We start from the raw sequence: 19110 nt of genomic DNA, 5'->3' as shown, positions 1-19110 counted from the left end.
GGTTTGCCGGCTAATTGGCCTCTGTAAATCGCCTCTGCAAATCCCAAATGACCCAAGCCTTCTTTGAAAACACTACGACCTTCTCATGGACTTGGCTGAAGTCAACGTTCATGAGACCCTTTGTTGATTCCAGGAATCTGCGGGACTAGATGAAGGGTGGGCATCCCCAGTGCCAATTTGAGATTTAATCTCCATTTTGTGGATAATTTAGGACAGTATTCTCAGTTTCATGGTGAGATAAAAGTCCATACCTCACAGATCATCCCTGAACTGAGGCAGGAATTTAGAAAACAATTAATCATCAGTATTGGTGCTCACAAAAATGGACAAGTTGTCATGGAAAGGCATTGGTTTCTCTAATGCCCCCCCCCCCCCCCCCCAGCGAATGAAATCTGGTCTCCTCACCAAGACTACCCAATGTGATCAGACGCACCAATGTCTCTTAAAGTGCTCACCTTGACAGATCTTCCTCGCACTGTTGCCAACGGTCGCAGCTGATTCCTGAAACCCTGCATTGCATCGGCACAGGTAGGAACCCATCGTGTTGGTACAAGTTGCTAGTTTGTGACAGGGCAAGGAATTACACTCGTCGATATCTGTGTGAAGAGAGAAAACCCTTCACAATCGTCAACCTGTTGTTCTCTGTTACCTGAGGACATTGTGTCTGGTCAGAGTCTGTTGGTGGCGCAATATAAAATCACCACAGTCTCGATCTACAAACTCAAATCCCATCACAGCAGCGGGAATATGGGACACAACCAAAGATACTAGAGGAGCAAGATGAACAGCTCTGTCGAAATTGCCTACACTATAAACAATAGACAATAGGTGCAGGAGGAGACCATTCGGCCCTTTGAGCCAGCACCACCATTCAATGTGATCATGGCTGATCATCCACAATCAGTACCCCGTTCCTGCCTTCTCCCCACACCCCCTGACTCCGCTATCATTTAGACCACTATCTAACTCTCTCTTGAAAGCATCCAGAGAATTGGCCTCCACTGCCTTCTGAGGCAGAAAATTCCAGATTTACAACTCTCAGACTGAAAAAGTTTTTCCTCACCTCCATTCTAAAATAGTTTTTCCTCATCTCCATTCTAAAAAGTTTTTCCTCATCTCCGTTCTAAAAAAGTTTTTCCTAATCTCCATTCTAAAAAAGTTTTTCCTCATCTCCGTTCTAAAAAGTTTTTCCTCATCTCCGTTCTTAGCAGCGGGAATATGGGACACAACTAATCATGAGTAATGGTGCTCCCAAAAATGAACAAGCTGTCACAAATATACCATCGATTTCTCTCATGTCTCCAGGGAAGGTGATCTGGTGGCCTCACCAGGTTAAGCCCACGTGACCAACGCACCAATGTGGTTAACTCTTCCTCTCCCCACCTTCACAGATCTTCCCTGCATTCAGGCTTGCAGGCGCAGATGATGCCAGAAACCCTGCTCTGCAGTTGCACTGGTAGGAACCCCTCGTGTTATTACAAGTTGCGTTTTGGTGACAGGGCAAGGATTTACACTCATCGATATCTGTGTAAACAGTGACAATTGTTAACAACAGAAACACATTGTTTACTCGTCGTTAACCTGGTGTTATCACCAGGACTGGACTCTGTGACCAGAACCAATATGGTGACTCATAAATACTGCAGGAAATGTCCTTGGAAGTCAGTCGATTACTTGCCTTGGTTGCTCCAACAGCTCCTTCCAGTCATTTTGACCTTTATCGGCAAACAGGACATAGGGTTCAAGCACTGGCAACACCACCACCCACAGGTTCCCCTCCAAGTCAACCACAACCAAAGATACTAGAGGAACAAGATGGACCACTCAGTTGAAATCGCCTATACTGAAGTGTAGTACGCAAAGGAGCGTAACGTCCGTCATTTTAGTAGGCAAAACGTTTATAGACAATAGGTGCAGGCGTAGGCCATTCGGCCCTTCGAGCCAGCACCATCATTCAATGTGATCATGGCTGATCATTCTCAATCAGTACCCCGTTCCTGCCTTCTCCCCATACCCCCTGACTCCGTTATCCTTAAGAGCTCTATCTAGCTCTGTCAGCGATGAGGAGAAATTTTAGTAGGCAAAATTTTAGTTCGCTATGCCTCTCGCAGTGTAATCAGTGTTTTGGGGGAACAGTATGTGTGATGATACCATTAAAATGCAGAATATATCTCATCATCAATTCACAGATTATTGTCATTTTTCTTTTTAAATGTTTCTGCAAGTTTCTGCCGACCAAAATGGTGCCATGACATACTACGGTTCTTTGGGTCGAGTGGTCTTTCTTGCTCCTCTGGTATCTTTGAGCACAACCCTGATTTGGAAATACTTTGCCGGCCCTTCGTCATTACCCTGGTCCAAATCATGGACCTCACCTTGCGAGCAACTAATATCCTGTTCCTTGAGCAGAGACACAACCAGTTCCTCGTCACCAACACACTCACTGCTCTGCCTGAACTTATTCCCCCACTCAACGACTTATCCCACAACTGTGAACATTTGATGAGCGATTGACGGTTTGTGGGCCTGCACTTGCTGGAGTTTAGATGGATGATGGGGGGGATCTCATTGAAACTTACTGAAGCATGAAAGGCATGAACATCCACCACGGTGGATGGCCCCATAGCAGAAGTGTCCACGTGGCGGGGCTGGAAACTGGAAGTGTCCTAATAATAATATATTCCTGGACTCATTCTCACACTCAACAACTTATCCCACAACTGAGCACAAGCTACACCTGCCCTTCAGATACATGAAGCAGTTCTTCTTTCAGTCTCTCCCCCTCAACACCTTCTCCATGGCTGCACAGGTGCTGTTCTGCGCACATTACAGAAAGTAGTTCTGTAGTAGTAGTTTTCAATTTGTTTTGCTCCAATTTCCCTGGTGATCTGTAGGCACACTGAACTGCAGTTGCTGGTTTACAAAAGAAGACAGAAAGTGCTGGAGTAACTCAACAGGTCAGGTAGCGTCTCTTAAGACCCACTATGTTCGTCCAGCACTTTGTGTCTTCTTCTACGGTGATCCCACCTTCTCCCAGTCCTTCTCAGAAACTCCCCTTCTGATCTAGACCTCAGGAGAGAAGCCAGTCACGTACATCCTGTGTAATCTATACATTTCCACAGCTTTCTTTACCTTAACGTGTAGGAAGGAAGTGCAGATAGTGGTTTACACCAAAGATAGAAACTAACTGCTGGAGTAACTCAGCGGGACAGGCAGCATCTCTGGTGAGAAGGAATGGGCGATGTTTCGGGTCGAGAACCTTCTGTCCACTCCAACACCGAGTAGACGTGTATACTGCGCCTCGCGGAAGTCTAAGGTCCTCACCCTCACAAGTGTTCTTGCCAGTGGATTCGGTGGTCAAATTGAAGCCGGCATTGCAGACACACGAGTAGGAACCGTCCGTGTTGTGACAAGCCCCGTCACGGCCACACGGCGAGGAAGCACATTCGTTGATATCTGCGCAAACAGGAGACATCGTTTACAAGAGGTAAACATCCTCCACGGCCCCGCACGGGGGCTGCAACCGAGAACGTGAGCCTGGACCCTGTGAGAGATGGGGATCGGCAATTGGAATTGGAATCCAGGGATATGGGGAGAAAGCAGGAACAGGGCACTGAATTTGGATGATCAGCCATGATCATATTGCATGGCGGTGCTGGCTCGAAGGGCTGAATGGCCTCCTCCTGCACCTATTTTCTATATTTCGATTTTCTTTGGGCGTCACAGTGGTGCAGCGGTAGAGTTGCTGCCTTACAGTGACCGCAGCGCCGGAGACCTGGGTCCGATCCCGACTACGGGTGCTGTCTGTATGGAGTTTGTACGTTCTCCCCGTGACCTGTGTGCGTTTTCTCCTAGATCTTCAGTTTCCTCGCACACTCCAAAGATGTACAGGATTGTAGGTTAATTGGCTTGGTAAATGTAAAAATTGTCCCTTGTGGGCGTAGGATAGTGTTAATGTGTGGGGATCGCTGGTCGGCGCGGACCCAGTGGGCCGAAGGGCCTGTTTCTGTGCAGTATCTCTAAACTAAACTAAACTAATGATCACGCCTGCTGGAGCTGCCAACTCTGGTCAGACCAGATGTTCAAATTCCAGGATATTCCAGTAGGATTGACAATCGTAACAGATGATGGCGATTTATTCTCTGTTTCTTGCTTATACAGGGCGGCACGGTGGCGCAGCAGTAGAGTTACTGCCTTGCAGCGCCAGGGACTCAGGTTCGATCCCGACTACGGGTGCTGTCCGTACAGTCTATGTGACTGCCCGTGTTTCCTCCGTGATATCCGGTTTCCTCTCACACTCCAAAGACGTACAGGTTTATAGGTTAATTGGCTTCGTATGATTGTGAATATTGCCTAGCGTGTGTAGGATAGTGTAAGTGTCCGGGGATCGCTGACCGTCGCGGACTGGGTTGGCCGAACGGCCAGTTTCCGCGCAGTATCTCTAAACTAAACTAAAACTAAACATCCCAACCTTCACAGTCCTCTGCGCCGATGCCAGTGGTCCCAGCTGATGCGTGAAACCCTGCGATGCAGTTGCACTGGTAGGAACCCGGCGCATTGTCACACAACGTGTTTTTGCCACAGGGTGAAGATTTGCATTCGTCAATATCTGTGGGAACAGTGAAAACCCTTCACAACAGGAACACAGTTTGCTCCCTGTTGCACTCTGTAACTGTGGATGCAGCAAGACACCGGCGTATGCCTTAAACACAGAGCAGACCCTCGTTGGAACAAAGGATTCAGTGAGAGGTTGAGGGAGAAAGACAGGTGGATGGAGTTAAGGAACAGATCTTCCTGGATCAAACGGAATTGAGGAACCAAATAGCCTTGGACAAGCCAGAAGCTGTGGTGATTGCCCTCAGTTCCATTGGACTGGAAGCTGTCTGTCGGTGAGAGAGGAAAGGTTGGGCAGTAACCCAGCCTTCTCTGTTGGGGCAGTTGTGTAAACAACCATGTCACGGTGCGGGTGGTGTGGGCGGCATGGGGTGGTTGCATACACAGGATGTCCACTGCTCCGTGAATCTATCCTGGCTCTGAGCCCAGACCGGGTCTGGCCACATCTGGACCTCCGCAAAATTGCCCACCCCCTGCACGGAACGAGACCTGCGGGTACGGCCTTGGACCGTGTAGGACCGGGGAACTGGGACTGCAGTGAGTACACCAGCTACAGCTGCTTGCACCTGTTCCCGGGGGTCCCAACTTCTCATACACCTGCACACGCATGCACACATGCGCACACATACTCACACACACGCACACATACTCACACACACACACACACACACACATACTCACACACACACACACACACACATACTCACACACACGCACACATAATCACACACACCTACCCCATGGTAAGGCAGAGTACAATGAATAACTGGCAACAGCACAGGCCCTCCCTTCCCACACTGGGACATCAGTCCAGGGCAAAGACTGGGCCGAGGGGGCAGCCCACTACCTGCCTCTGCGACAGACGTTCTTCGGCAACAAGTGAACTAGTGACGGCCGTAATCCCCCTGCACCCTTAGGTGAACTTTGAAGAGAAGGGGGGGTTGGAGCGTGCGTGAATCACTGAACATCGGCAGGAGGGCAGACGGAGGGAAAGGGCAGTGTGCAGTGGCGCAGGGAGCATTGGGGGGGGGAGGGGGTTCGTTCAACGAGCGAGTTGTTCAGAGATTAATCAATTCAGTGGCCTTGTCATTATGGTCACGTTGATGGAATCTGCAGGACAATAGTGAAGATAGACACAAAATGCTGGAGTAACTCAGCGGGACAGGCAGCATCTCTGCAGAGAAGGAATAGGTGGCGTTTCAGGTCGATACCCTTCTGTCCACTCCAACACCGAGTAGACGTGTGTACTGCGCCTCGCGGAAGTCTAAGGTCCTCACCCTCACAAGTGGTCTTGCCAGTGGAGTCGGTGGTCGAATTGAAGCCGGTATTGCAGATACACGAGTAGGAACCGTCCGTGTTTTGACAAGCTGCGTTACGGTCACACGGCGAGGAAGCACATTCGTTGATATCTACGCAAACAGGAGACATCGTTTACAAAAGGTAAATATCCTCCACGGCCCCGCACGGGGGCTGCAACCGAGAACGTGAGCCTGGACCCTGTGAGAGATGGGGATCGGCAATTGGATTTGTAATCCAGGGATATGGGGAGAAAGCAGGAACAGGGCACTGAATGTGGATGATCAGCCATGATCATATTGCATGGCGGTATTGGCTCGAAGGGCTGAATGGCCTCCTCCTGCACCTATTTTCTATGTTTTGATTTTCTAATGATCTCGCCAGCTGGAGCTGCCAAATCTGGTCAGACCAGTTCCTGGGCGATGCATCACATGGTCCCCTGTTTTCAAGGGACCAGTCAGGTCAATATATTAATTTCCCAGTCTCTGCATGATTCAGAATAATCGACTAAATCTGTCACAAGGAACAAATAAAAAGCCTATGTTTGGCCCCCACCACCATCCCACAATGATGCTCAAATTCCAGGACATTCCTGTAGGATTGACAATCTTAACAGATGGCGATTTATTCTCTGTTTCTTGCTTACACAGGGCGCAGCAGTAGAGTTACTGCCTTGCAGCGCCAGGGACTCGGGTTCGATCCCGACTACGGGTGCTGTCTGTACAGTCTCTGTGACTGCCTGTGTTTCCTCCGTGATATCCGGTTTCCTCTCACACTCCAAAGACGTACAGGTTTATAGGTTAATTGGCTTCATATGATTGTGAATATTGCCCAGCGTGTGTACGATAGTGTAAGTGTCCGGGGATCGCTGACCGTCGCGGACTGGGTGTGCTGAAGGGCCTGTTTCCGCGCTGTATCTCTAAACTAAACTGAAACTAAACATCCCAACCTTCACAGTCCTCTGCGCCGATGCCAGTGGTCCCAGCTGATGCGTGAAACCCTGCGATGCAGTTGCACTGGTAGGAACCCGGCGCATTGTCACACAACGTGTTTTTGCCACAGGGTGAAGATTTGCATTCGTCAATATCTGTGGGAACAGTGAAAACCCTTCACAACAGTAACACGGTTTGCTCCCTGTTGCACTCTGTAACTGTGGATGCAGCAACACACCGGCGTGTGCCTTAAACACAGAGCAGACCCTCGTTGGAACAAAGGATTCAGTGAAAGGTTGAGGGAGAAAGACAGGTGGATGGAGTTAAGGAACAGATCTTCCTGGATCAAACGGAATTGAGGAACCAAATAGCCTTGGACAAGCCAGAAGCTGCGATGATTGCCCTCGGTTCCATTGAACTGGAAGCTGTCTGTCGGTGAGAGGGGAAAGGTTGGGCAGTAACCCAGCCGTCTCTGTTGGGGCAGTTGTGTAAACAACCATGTCACGGTGCGGGTGGTGTGGGCGGCATGGGGTGGTTGCAGACACAGGATGTCCACTGCTCCGTGAATCTAACCTAGCTCTGAGCCCAGACCGGGTCTGGCCACATCTGGACCTTCGCAAAATTGCCCACCCCCTGTACGGAACGAGACCTGCGGGTACGGCCTTGGACCGTGTAGGACTGGGGAACTGGGACTGCAGTGAGCCCACCAGCTACAGCTGCTTGCACCTGTTCCCGGGGTTCCCAACTTCTCACACACCTACACACGCATGCACACACGCGCACACATACTCACACACACGCACACATACCCACACACACACACACACGCACACATACACGCACACATACTCACACACACGCACACATACCCACACATACCCACACACACACACACAAACTCACACACACGCACACATACACACATACACGCACATATACTCACACACACCCACACATACTCACTCACACACATACTCACATGCATGCACACGCATGCACACACATGCGCACATACTCACACACACGCACACATACTTACACATACTCACACACCCCATGGTAAGGCAGAGTACAATGAATAACTGGCAATAGCACAGGCCCTCCCTTCCCACACTGGGACATCAGTCCAGGGTAAAGACTGGGCCGAGGGGGCAGCCCACTACCTGCCTCTGCGACAGACGTTCTTCGGCAACAAGTGAACTAGTGACGGCCGTAATCCCCCTGCACCCTTAGGTGAACTTTGAAGAGAAGGGGGGGTTGGAGCGTGCGTGAATCACTGAACATCGGCAGGAGGGCAGACAGAGGGAAAGGGCAGTGTGCAGTGGCGCAGGGAGCATTAGAAGGGGGGGGGGGGTTCGTTCAACGAGCGATTTGTTCAGAGATTATTTAATTCAGTGGCCTTGTCATTATGGTCTTTTTGATGGAATCTGCAGGACAATAGTGAAGATAGTCACAAAATGCTGGAGTAACTCAGCGGGACAGGCAGCATCTCTGCAGAGAAGGAATGGGTGGCGTTTCAGGTCGATACCCTTCTGTCCACTCCAACACCGAGTAGACGTGTGTACTGCGCCTCGCGGAAGTCTAAGGTCCTCACCCACACAAGTGGTCTTGCCAGTGGAGTCGGTGGTCGAATTGAAGCCGGTATTGCAGATACACGAGTAGGAACCGTCCGTGTTTTGACAAGTTACGTTACGGTCACACGGCGAGGAAGCACATTCGTTGATATCTGCGCAAACAGGAGACATCGTTTACAAAAGGTAAATATCCTCCACGGCCCCGCACGGGGGCTGCAACCGAGAACGTGAGCCTGGACACTGTGAGAGATGGGGATCGGCAATTGGAATTGTAATCCAGGGATATGGGGAGAAAGCAGGAACAGGGCACTGAATGTGGATGATCAGCCATGATCATATTGCATGGCGGTATTGGCTCGAAGGGCCGAAAGGCCTACTCCTGCACCTATTTTCTATGTTTTGATTTTCTAATGATCTCGCCAGCTGGAGCTGCCAAATCTGGTCAGACCAGTTCCTGGGCGATTCATCACATGGTCCCCTGTTTTCAAGGGACCAGTCAGGTCAATATATTCATTTCCCAGTCTCTGCATGATTCAGAATAATCGACTAAATCTGTCACAAGGAACAAATAAAAAGCCTATGTTTGGCCCCCACCACCATCCCACAATGATGCTCAAATTCCAGGACATTCCTGTAGGATTGACAATCTTAACAGATGGCGATTTATTCTCTGTTTCTTGCTTACACAGGGAGCAGCAGTAGAGTTACTGCCTTGCAGCGCCAGGGACTCGGGTTCGATCCCGACTACGGGTGCTGTCTGTAGTCTCTGTGACTGCATGTGTTTCCTCCGTGATATCCGGTTAATTGGCTTCGTATGATTGTGAATATTGCCTAGCGTGTGTAGGATAGTGTAAGTGTCCGGGGATCGCTGACTGTCGCGGACTGGGTGGGCCGAAGGGCCTGTTTCCGCACTGTATCTCTAAACTAAACTGAAACTAAACAAAGGATTCAGTGAAAGGTTAAGAAACTCTTAAGCCGCGTTAGGGTCACATGGAGAGGACCCTTCTTCAGACTCGATCTGAAACGTCACCCATTCCTTCTCTCCTGAGATGCTGCCTGGCCCACTGAGTTACTCCAGCATTTTGTGAATAAATACCTTCGATTTGTACCAGCATCTGCATTTATTTTCCGACACAAAATACTGGAGTAACTCAGCAGGACTGACAGCATCTCTGGAGAGAAGGAATGGGTGACGTTTTGGGGCGAGACTTTTTTAAGACCGAGAGTCAGGGGAAAGGAAAATTTGTTCTTTAATTCCAGGAATCTGCAGGACAGTCCTGGGGGATTAACATCCACAACCCCAATCTGAGTTTTATTCTCCATTTCATGGCGATGTAAAGTCCTTACCTACACAAACCGTTCCTGCGCTGGTCACAGGTGGTGACTGAAACCCTGCTTTGCAGTTGCACTGGAAGGAACCCACTATATTGGTGCAAGTCATGTGACGCTCGCATGGATAGAAGCCACATTCGTCAACATCTACATGAACAGAGAAAATCCTTCTCATTAGCACAGGCACGCACATGACCAATGTCCACTGATTGCACGTGGGCACTCGATTGATACAATTAACAGAGTGCAATCTACAGAAGCAAATTCCAATAACACCGGAGCATAGACAGTAGGTGCAGGAGTAGGCCATTCGGCCCCTCGAGCCAGAACCACCATTCACCGTGATCATGGCTGATCATCCACAATCAGTACACCATTCCTGCCCTCTCCCTATTCCCCTTGACTCCGCTATCATTAAGAGCTCTATCTAACTCTCTCTTGAAAGCATCCAGAGAATTGGCCTCCACTGCCTTCTGAGGCAGAGAATTCCCCAGATTTACAACTCTCTGAGCAAAAATGTTTTTCCTCATCTCCGTTCCAAATGGCCTACCCCTTATTCTTAAACTGTGGCCCCTGGTTCTGGACTCCCCCAACATTGGGAACATGTTTCCTGCCTCTAGCGTGTCCAATCCCTTAATAATCTTATATGTTTCAATCAGATCCCCTCTCATCCTTCTAAATTCCAGTGTATACAAGCCCAGTCGCACCAGTCTTTCAACATACGACAGTCCTGCCATTCCGGGAATTAACCTAGTGAACCTACGCTGCACGCCCTCAATAGCAAGAATGTCCTTCCTCAAATTTGTAGACCAAAACTGCACACAGTACTCCAGGTGCGGTCTCACTAGTGCCCTGTACAACTGCAGAAGGACCTCTTTGCTCCTATACTCAACTCCTCTTGTCATGAAGGCCAACATGCCATTAGCTTTCTTCACTGCAGTTGGCATTTAGAAAGAGGTGCTCACAAAAATGAACAAGTTATCATTAAAACCCACCTGGTTCCCTCAAGCCCTCCAAGGAGGGTCCTCTGGCCTGCTTGTGACCAGACCACCAATGGGGTTGGCTCTAAAATGCTCCCATGGAATGCCCAGGAAGTCACCAGTTGCTCTCCAAGGCTACCTCAGCTGCACCTTCCAAACGTGTGTTTAGAAGGATAAGAGGGGATCTTATCGAAACATATAAGATTATTAAGGGGTTGGACACGTTAGAGGCAGGAAACATGTTCCCAATGTTGGGGGAGTCCAGAACCAGGGGCCACAGTTTAAGAATAAGAGGTAGGCCATTTAGAACGGAGATGAGGAAAAACCTTTTCAGTCAGAGAGTTGCAAATCTGTGGAATTCTCTGCCTCAGAAGGCAGTAGAGGCCAATTCTCTGAATGCTTTCAAGAGAGAGCTAGATAGATCTCTTAAGGATAGCAGAGTCAGGGGGTTTGGGGAGAAGGCAGGAACGGGGTACTGATTGAGAATGATCAGCCATGATCACATTGAATGGTGGTGCTGGCTCGAAGGGCCGAATGGCCTCCTTCTGCACCTATTGTCTATTGTGTGACCTCCATCTCCAAGGACAAGAGGTTTGGGTGCATGGGACCAACATCTACAGGTGCCCCTCCAAGACGTGTGCGACCTGACGTGGAAATATTTTGCCGTTCCCTCCCCATTACTGGATCGAACTCCTGAAACTCCCTCCCCAGCAGCAACTGTGGGGGGGCATCCTCATGAGAAGGTCTGCAGCAGTTTAAGAAGGCAGCAGGGATGGGCATCGGACACTGTCCTTAGCGATAAGGCCCAGACAAGGCCCAGAGACAGAAACATGCCGAGTAAACACTCCACCAACATGCTGAATGGACAAAGAAGGAGAACAATGGGGGGAGGGGTGGAAGGTGTCATGGTGGGATGTTGACGGGATTCTCTGACCATAGATGCCACTGCTGGTGATGTTTGCAAATGTCTTGTCCATTGGTTTGTGATTGGAAATTACTCGGGATAGCTTCACTTCCCAGTCTCCAAGATATTTACAGTCGTTGACCAAATCCTCAATCTGAACAAAACAAATACCAATGTTTGACCCCAATACTGTCCCCCAATCATTCCCGGTGAGATTCTGTCGGAGCAGTGTCAGGGGATTATCTAAAAGTCCAGGAATCTGCCGGAGACCCCTGTAGGATTGACCACAAACAGTAGCTGGGGATTTATTCGCAGTTTAGTTTAGTTTAGTTCAGAGATGCAGCACGGAAAACAGGCCCTTCGGCCCACCAGGCCCGCGCCGACCAGCGATCCCCACACATTAACACTATCCTCCACACACTAGGGACAATTTTTACATTTACCAAGCCAATTAATCTACAGCCCTGTAGGTCTTTGGAGTGTGGGAGTAAAACCGAAGATCTCAGAGAAAACCCATGCAGTCAAGGGGAGAACATACGAACTCCGTACAGACAGCACCCCTAGTCGGGATTGAACCTGGGTCTCCAGTGCTGCAAGCGCTGTAAGGCAGCAACTGTACCGCTGCGCCACTGTGCCGACCTGTTGACATGCTTTGTTGCTGACATGAAGTCCTTACCTTCACAGATCTTCCCTGCACTTTGGCCGGCGGTTGCAATTGTTTCCTGAAACCCTGAGTTGCATTTGCAATGGTAGGAACCAATTGTGTTGAAACAAGTTGCATTATCGTGACAGGGTGAGAAATTGCATTCGTTGATATCTGTGTGAACAATGAAAACGCTTCACAGTCGTCAACCCAGTTACGTGAGCAACCTGTGGCCCTGGATGTAACAACACACCAGCATAGAGTCATAGAGTGATACAGTGTGGAAACAGGCCCCATCAGCCCAACTTGCCCCCACCGGTCAACATGTCCCAGCTACACTAGTCCCACCGGCCTGCCTTGGTCCATATCCCTCCAAACCTGTCCTATCCATGTACCTGTATAACTGTTTTTTAAACATTGGAATAGTCCTGGCCTCAACTACCTCCTCTGGCAGCTTCTTCCAAGCACCCACCACCCTTTGCGTGAAAAAGTTACCCCTCAGATTCCTATCCACCTTGAACCTATGTGCTCTGGTGGCATGTGGCGTAAAAACAGAGACGAGTGCCATTGGAGCGGAGGATCCAGTATCTGCAGAGGTCAAGGACAGAATGGTCGGTTTGGGAAAGGCACGGGAAGTTAAAATAGCTGGCATTGGCCGATCGAGCGCACAATCCCAGCGAAACGCTGAATGCCTGGTCTACGCTGGATACAGGTGAAAGGGCTTTGATTGGCAAATTGTTGGACATCGTGAAGAGGGAGAGGGGAAGAGGGGGAGGGGAAGAGGGGGAGAGGGGAAGAGGGGGAGAGGGGGAGAGGGGAAGAGGGGGAGAGGGGGAGAGGGGAAGAGGGGGAGAGGGGAAGAGGGGGAGAGGGGAAGAGGGGGAGGGGAAGAGGGGGAGGGGAAGGGAAAGAGGGGAAGAGGGGGAGGGGAAGAGGGGGAGGGGAAGAGGGAGATTTGGAGCGTGCGTGAATCACTGGACATCGGTAGGAGGGCAGACGGAGAGAAAGGGCAGTGTGCAGTGGTGCAGGGAGCATTGGGGGGTGGGTTCAACGAGCAAGTTGTTCAGAGATTGCTTAATGGAATCGTTGATGGAATCTGCAGGACAAATGTGAAGATAGACACAAAATGCTGAACTAACTCAACGGGACAGGCAGCATCTCTGGAGAGAAGGAATGGGTGGCGTTTCAGGTCGATACCCTTCTGTCCACTCCAACACCGAGTAGACGTGTGTACTGCACCTCGCGGAAGTCTATGGTCCTCACCCACACAAGTGGTCTTGCCAGTGGAGTCGGTGGTCGAATTGAAGCCGGTATTGCAGATACACGAGTAGGAACCGTCCGTGTTGTGACAAGCCCCGTCACGGCCACACGGAGAGAAAGCACATTCGTTGATATCTGCGTAAACAGGAGACATCGTTTACAAAAGGTAAATATCCTCCACGGCCCCGCACGGGGGCTGCAACCGAGAACGTGAGCCTGGACCCTGTGAGAGATGGGGATCGGCAATTGGAATTAGAATCCAGGGATATGGGGAGAAAGCAGGAACAGGGCACTGAATGTGGATGATCAGCCATGATCATATTGCATGGCGGTGCTGGCTCGAAGGGCTGAATGGCCTCCTCCTGCACCTATTTTCTATGTTTGGATTTTCTTTGGGCGGTCACGGTGGCGCAGCGGTAGAGTTGTTGCCTTACAGTGAACGCAGCGCCGGAGACCCGGGTTCGATCCCGACTACGGGTGCTGTCTGTACGGAGTTTGTACGTTCTCCCCGTGACCTGTGTGCGTTTTCTCCGAGATCTTCGGTTTCGTTCCACACTCCACAGACGTACAGGTTTGTAGGTTAATTGGCTTGGTAAATGTAAAAATTGTCCCTAGTGGGTGTAGGATAGTGTTAATGTGTGGGGATCGCTTGTCGGCACGGACCCGGTGGGCCGAAGGGCCTGTTTCTGCGCAGTATCTCTAAACTAAACTAATGATCTCGCCAGCTGGAGCTGCCAATGCTGGTCAGACCAGAGGTGCCATTGTACCGTCCCCTGCTTCCACGGACACTGCCCGCTCCATCGATCTGTTTCCCAGTCTCCAATATATTCACAAGTAATAATTCTGAACAAAACTGGAAATACTCAACAAGTCAGGCAGCATCTGTGGAGAGAGAAACAGTGCTGGGTGTTTCCAGCATTTTCTATTGTGTCAGATATCCAGCAAGAGGGAGAGGGGGAGGGGGAGAGGGGATGGGGAAGAGGGGGAGGGGAAGAGGGGGAGGGGAAGAGGGGGAGGGGAAGAGGGGGAGGGGAAGAGGGGGAGGGGAAGAGGGGGAGGGGAAGAGGGGGGAGGGAGAGGGAGAGGGAGAGGGAAAGAAAAAAGAAATGTCCAGCGCCTTCTCACTTGTCCACTGAAGATGAGGGACTATACCTCCACATGGACCTGCACCTTCGTGTCACCATTGGAGTGGATGCAGAGGAGGTTCACCAGAATACTGCCTGGATCAGAGCTTTTCAGCTACAGGAGAGTTTGGATAGACCTGGAGTTTTCTCTGGAACATTGGAGTTTGAGGGGAGTCAGGGTAGACAGTCAGAACCTTTCTCCCAGGGTGGAAATGTCCAACACTAGGGGACATCGCAATAAGATGAGAGAGGGGAGGGGGTGAGAATCTATGTTATTAGTTGATATATTGTTAATTAGAGATATTGATATTTTGTTGTAGTTGAGATGGTTTCTTTTGTTGTTTTATCTAATATAAAATGAATGCTTATTTTCAGTGGAAAGCAGTAAGATGGATGCTTGCGGCAGAAATGTTATCCTTGGGAACAGAATGTGTTTGTTCCTTTACGAATGATAAGGAGTGTTCAGAATAGGGGCTCTTGTCCTCTCCCACTACTCTGTCTGACTGTGTGAGTGCCGTGTATTGAAACAGTAAAGCAAGGTCATGCAGCTGCGAGATTGCTCGTCTATAGAGATAAAGTTTCTTTCTTAATAACAACTCCTTATATGGGTGCGTGTGAAAGTAGGAAAAGTTTTGAATCCACTCTAGGTAAATTGATGCGTTTCCCCAAAAGCATGTGACTTATATTAATGGTTTGGTTTCTGAGCATGTGACCTGTATCAATGATTTTGTTTTCTCTGTAACCGTGGGAATTGTATTAGATTTGTAATTGGTCCTTGATTTCTTTTTGTCACACCTCTCTTTTTCTGTATAAAAAAGTAAACAATCGTGGAGAAGCTGTTCTTCCCCTCCCCTGAGTTGTGATCTTTTCAGACACTAATATTGTGTCTGGAGATCCTCACGAGAAGAACCCCATGGTGGAATAAATCTGATGTGCTCATTCAGTATTACGTGTGATTATTCAGACTGAAGGTAAAGAACTTGATTTAACATTTTGGTGGCAGCGGTGGGATTTCAAAAGACAATTACCACGAGTTCGCGGCCAAGGAGCTGAGAAGTCTCGGAGGCAGAGAGAGGAATTGGGCCCCCGATGCAAGTGGTTTGTTTTACTGCATCGGTTTCCTCTGATCTGTCGTCTGATGACGAATTGGCCATTCGCTAACTCTTGTGTGACGTCTTGACGAAATCAGGTCAGTCTGGCGAATACTGGAAGCGGCAGATATTTTGGTCAGTGATTGGTATCATTGGGAGTCGACTATAATTTAATGATATCGATATCAATACCACTGGGTCAGGTTTCAGTCCTGAGAGTGGGGCACAGGTCAGGTTTCAGTCCTGAAAGTGCGGACGCTGGTCAGGTTTCAGTCCTGAAAGCGTGGACGCTGGTCAGGTTTCAGTCCTGTAAGATTGGGTCCGATTGTGTGTATGAAAGTGTTGTGAGGTGTGTGAGCTTGTGTGTAGTGTTGTGGGGGGGTATTAAGATTTGTGACGTTTGGAACGCGACTGTGTAATTTGTGTCATTTGCAACGCACTGTGTTGAATTATCAGTCGGCAAGATGGGTAATCGTTTGGATACTACAACTGAATCAAACAGTGCTTTGCAAATCTTATGTGAACGGTATCCTTACAAATCGGAGCAATTCAGACAATTGTCGGTGGAGTTAAACAAGAAATTAGGAGATGACGTTTGGCCATTAGGAGGAATAAAGGCTCTGGATGATGTTAAGAATGTTCAGGAGATAATTTGGAAGAGTAATAGGGGTACTCTGGCAACTTATTGCCCTGTGGAAACAGTATTGTCAAGAATTAAAGGAAGCTTCAGTGTTGGCAAGTTGGCAGGATAATGCCTTGAAATTGGGAATAAGAATTACTGAAGGGGGGAGTGGCTAAATCAACCGGAGTGTTAAAGAAGGAATGTGCTCATGAAAAACATTTGAGACAGAAGTCTGGCAAGACCCTGATGGGGTCTGGGGATATGAATGTAAGGGATTACGTAGTCCAATGGCTGGCTTTCCCCGAACGAAGGGAGACTGTTTTTTTCCTGATTTGGATGAATGGAATCACAGAATTTATATGGTTCCTAACTCCCTAAATCCCCCATATGTTGTCAGGATGGCAAACTGGAGTCAGCAGTTTTGAGCATTCTGCTCAGCCAGCTGAACTAGTTGTCCTAATACAACAGAGCAGATTTCCGTTATGAAATGATCTGCCCACACAACAGGTCAAACACCAGTGGATGTAGGGAACCGTTTAGGAAGCTAGAGAGGCGTCCCGGGGACAGCGGGTGGTTGTGCCTAAAATGATGGGCCAGACTTAAAGCTCAAATAAAAGCAAGTCTCCCTCGGAAAGGAATGCCAACCATCCAAGATATCATTAAATTACAGGAGGATGCTCCTGAACGGGATAAGGTACTGTGGAAACAGCTCGGGTGCACAGTTGATTGTGAATCTAAACTGTGGATCACCCCTGCTGGACAGGCTTGTATGTCAGATGATTTAGCAATGTGGGTTATTGAATATATACACTTTGCAACTCATTGTGGTGCTAAAGCAACCAGTGATATGCTCCTAGCCACATGCTGGCATCCACAGTTGCAATCTCTGGCTCAAGGTATTAGCAATCGTTGCCTGATTTGTCAGCAACATAATCCTGGAAAGGGTGTACCTTGTGAGATGGGTAAAACACCATTGTCCGTGGGTCCCTTTGAGACCCTCCAGATGGACTAAAGTGAGCTGGAGAGATGTTAGTGTTATAAATATGTATTAGTTATTGTAGATGAGTTTAGTAAATGGATTGAGGCTCACCTGACAAGGGATAACAAAGCCTCTACTGTTGTGAAGTGTTAATGAGATTATTCCCAGGTATGGAATTCCAAACCGATTAAGTTCAGACAACGGGTCTTATTTCATGGGTCAAATAAACAAGGAATTCTGTACCCAGATGGGCATCCAGTAATAGTTGCATTGTGCCTACAGACCTCAGGCTGCCGGACTAGTTGAAAGGGTTAATCAGACCTTAAAAGTAAATTAGCCAACTACAGGCTGAATTGGGAATTACATGGGTTAAATTACTTCCCGTAGCCCTATCATATCATATCATATATCATATATATACAGCCGGAAACAGGCCTTTTCGGCCCACCAAGTCCGCGCCGCCCAGCGATCCCCGTACACTAACACTATCCTACACCCACTAGGGACAATTTTTACATTTTACCCAGCCAATTAACCTACATACCTGTACGTCTTTGGAGTGTGGGAGGAAACCGAAGATCTCGGAGAAAACCCACGCAGGTCACGGGGAGAACGTACAAACTCCTTACAATGCAGCACCCGTAGTCAGGATCGAACCTGAGTCTCCGGCGCTGCATTCGCTGTAAAGCAGCAACTCTACCGCTGCGCTACCGTGCCGCCCTGTTCCAGATACGTACTACCCCGGCTGGGGAAACACGGCTGAGTCCTGCTGAAATTATATACGGATCTCGCTGGGACTGTGGTGTATTATGATAAGAATCGACGAGTGAGACGGGTTAGCATACAACATATGGCTGCTTTACTTCAACACCACCAAAGAGTGTAATCAGGTATCCCACAATGCTTTATACCCGGAACTACGGCAAGGCTCAGCTGCCAAAACACAAAACTCAAAATGGTAAATACACCACATTACCCCCTTTTTAAAATGAAGGTAATCTTAAATAACTGAAATTAGCAAGTACCTTATTACCAACAATAACCATTCCCAAAATTACTACTATGCAAAGTTACTTGTTATCACTAGAGACCCTCTTGTAGTTTTAACAAGTCTCAGTCCATCTGTGTGTTCATATTAATGAAAACAACTTAAACAACTAAACAGTCCTTCATGCCGAACATTTCCCCTTTTTAAAAAAAAATGAAGCTTAAGGGACATAGCGGTCTGGAGGCTTCCTGACCCTTGATGATCGGCGTGGACTCAGCGGTGCAGCAGCTGCAGCTGTACGGTCCACAGTCCCTGGCTCGCTGCATGATGACATGTCCTCCGGCTGTGCGGGTTGGCTCGGTGCAGAAGTATCAGTGGTTGAGTTTTCAGTGTCCTGATCCAGTCCATCTCCCATGACTCTGAATCTCAGCTGATCTCCATGTCTCCTGTAGGTGATGTCGGTGTCTTCTCCTTGTACTTTGTAAGACACCGGTCCTGTTTGATCCACTATGACTCCAGGAATCCATTTGCGTCCTCCCCCAGCCGTATTGTATAAATACACTGGGTCATCCACTGAGAAACACCTGTCTGCTGCACGGAGGTCATGGTGAAACTTCTGCTTGTACTGTTTTTTTCGAACAGCGGCTGCTGTGTCCGGACGGATGAAATCCAGACGGGTGCACACGTGTCTGTTCAGAAACAGGTCAGCGGGTGACTGACCAGTAGTGCAGTTTGGTGTGGTGCGATACTGCATCAAAAAGAGGGAGACCC

The 19110-nt window shown here is 48.9% G+C and overlaps 1 protein-coding gene across 2 annotated transcripts in view; it reads right to left on the bottom strand.

Annotated features, from left to right (window-relative positions):
- LOC144610604 (adhesion G protein-coupled receptor E5-like) overlaps positions 1 to 19110 on the bottom strand; it is a 61986-nt gene that overhangs the window by 22463 nt on the left and 20413 nt on the right. For both annotated transcript variants that reach the window (XR_013549439.1, XM_078429416.1), the window contains exons 3-11: positions 13539 to 13670; positions 12309 to 12449; positions 9764 to 9895; positions 8437 to 8568; positions 6860 to 6997; positions 5892 to 6023; positions 4472 to 4609; positions 3325 to 3456; positions 456 to 596 (exon numbers count right to left, since the gene is read on the bottom strand). Coding sequence is in view for 1 of the 2 variants with exons in the window: in XM_078429416.1 (XP_078285542.1) it covers positions 456 to 596; positions 3325 to 3456; positions 4472 to 4609; positions 5892 to 6023; positions 6860 to 6997; positions 8437 to 8568; positions 9764 to 9895; positions 12309 to 12449; positions 13539 to 13670 (1218 nt within the window). In the remaining variant the exon portion in view is untranslated. The remainder of the gene's footprint in view (positions 1 to 455; positions 597 to 3324; positions 3457 to 4471; positions 4610 to 5891; positions 6024 to 6859; positions 6998 to 8436; positions 8569 to 9763; positions 9896 to 12308; positions 12450 to 13538; positions 13671 to 19110) is intronic.

This window comes from Rhinoraja longicauda, chromosome 37 (genome assembly GCF_053455715.1).
Source record: "Rhinoraja longicauda isolate Sanriku21f chromosome 37, sRhiLon1.1, whole genome shotgun sequence".
NCBI lineage: Eukaryota > Metazoa > Chordata > Chondrichthyes > Rajiformes > Arhynchobatidae > Rhinoraja > Rhinoraja longicauda.
Note: the sequence above shows the minus strand (reverse complement) of the source record. Positions and strands in the feature narration are given on the sequence as shown.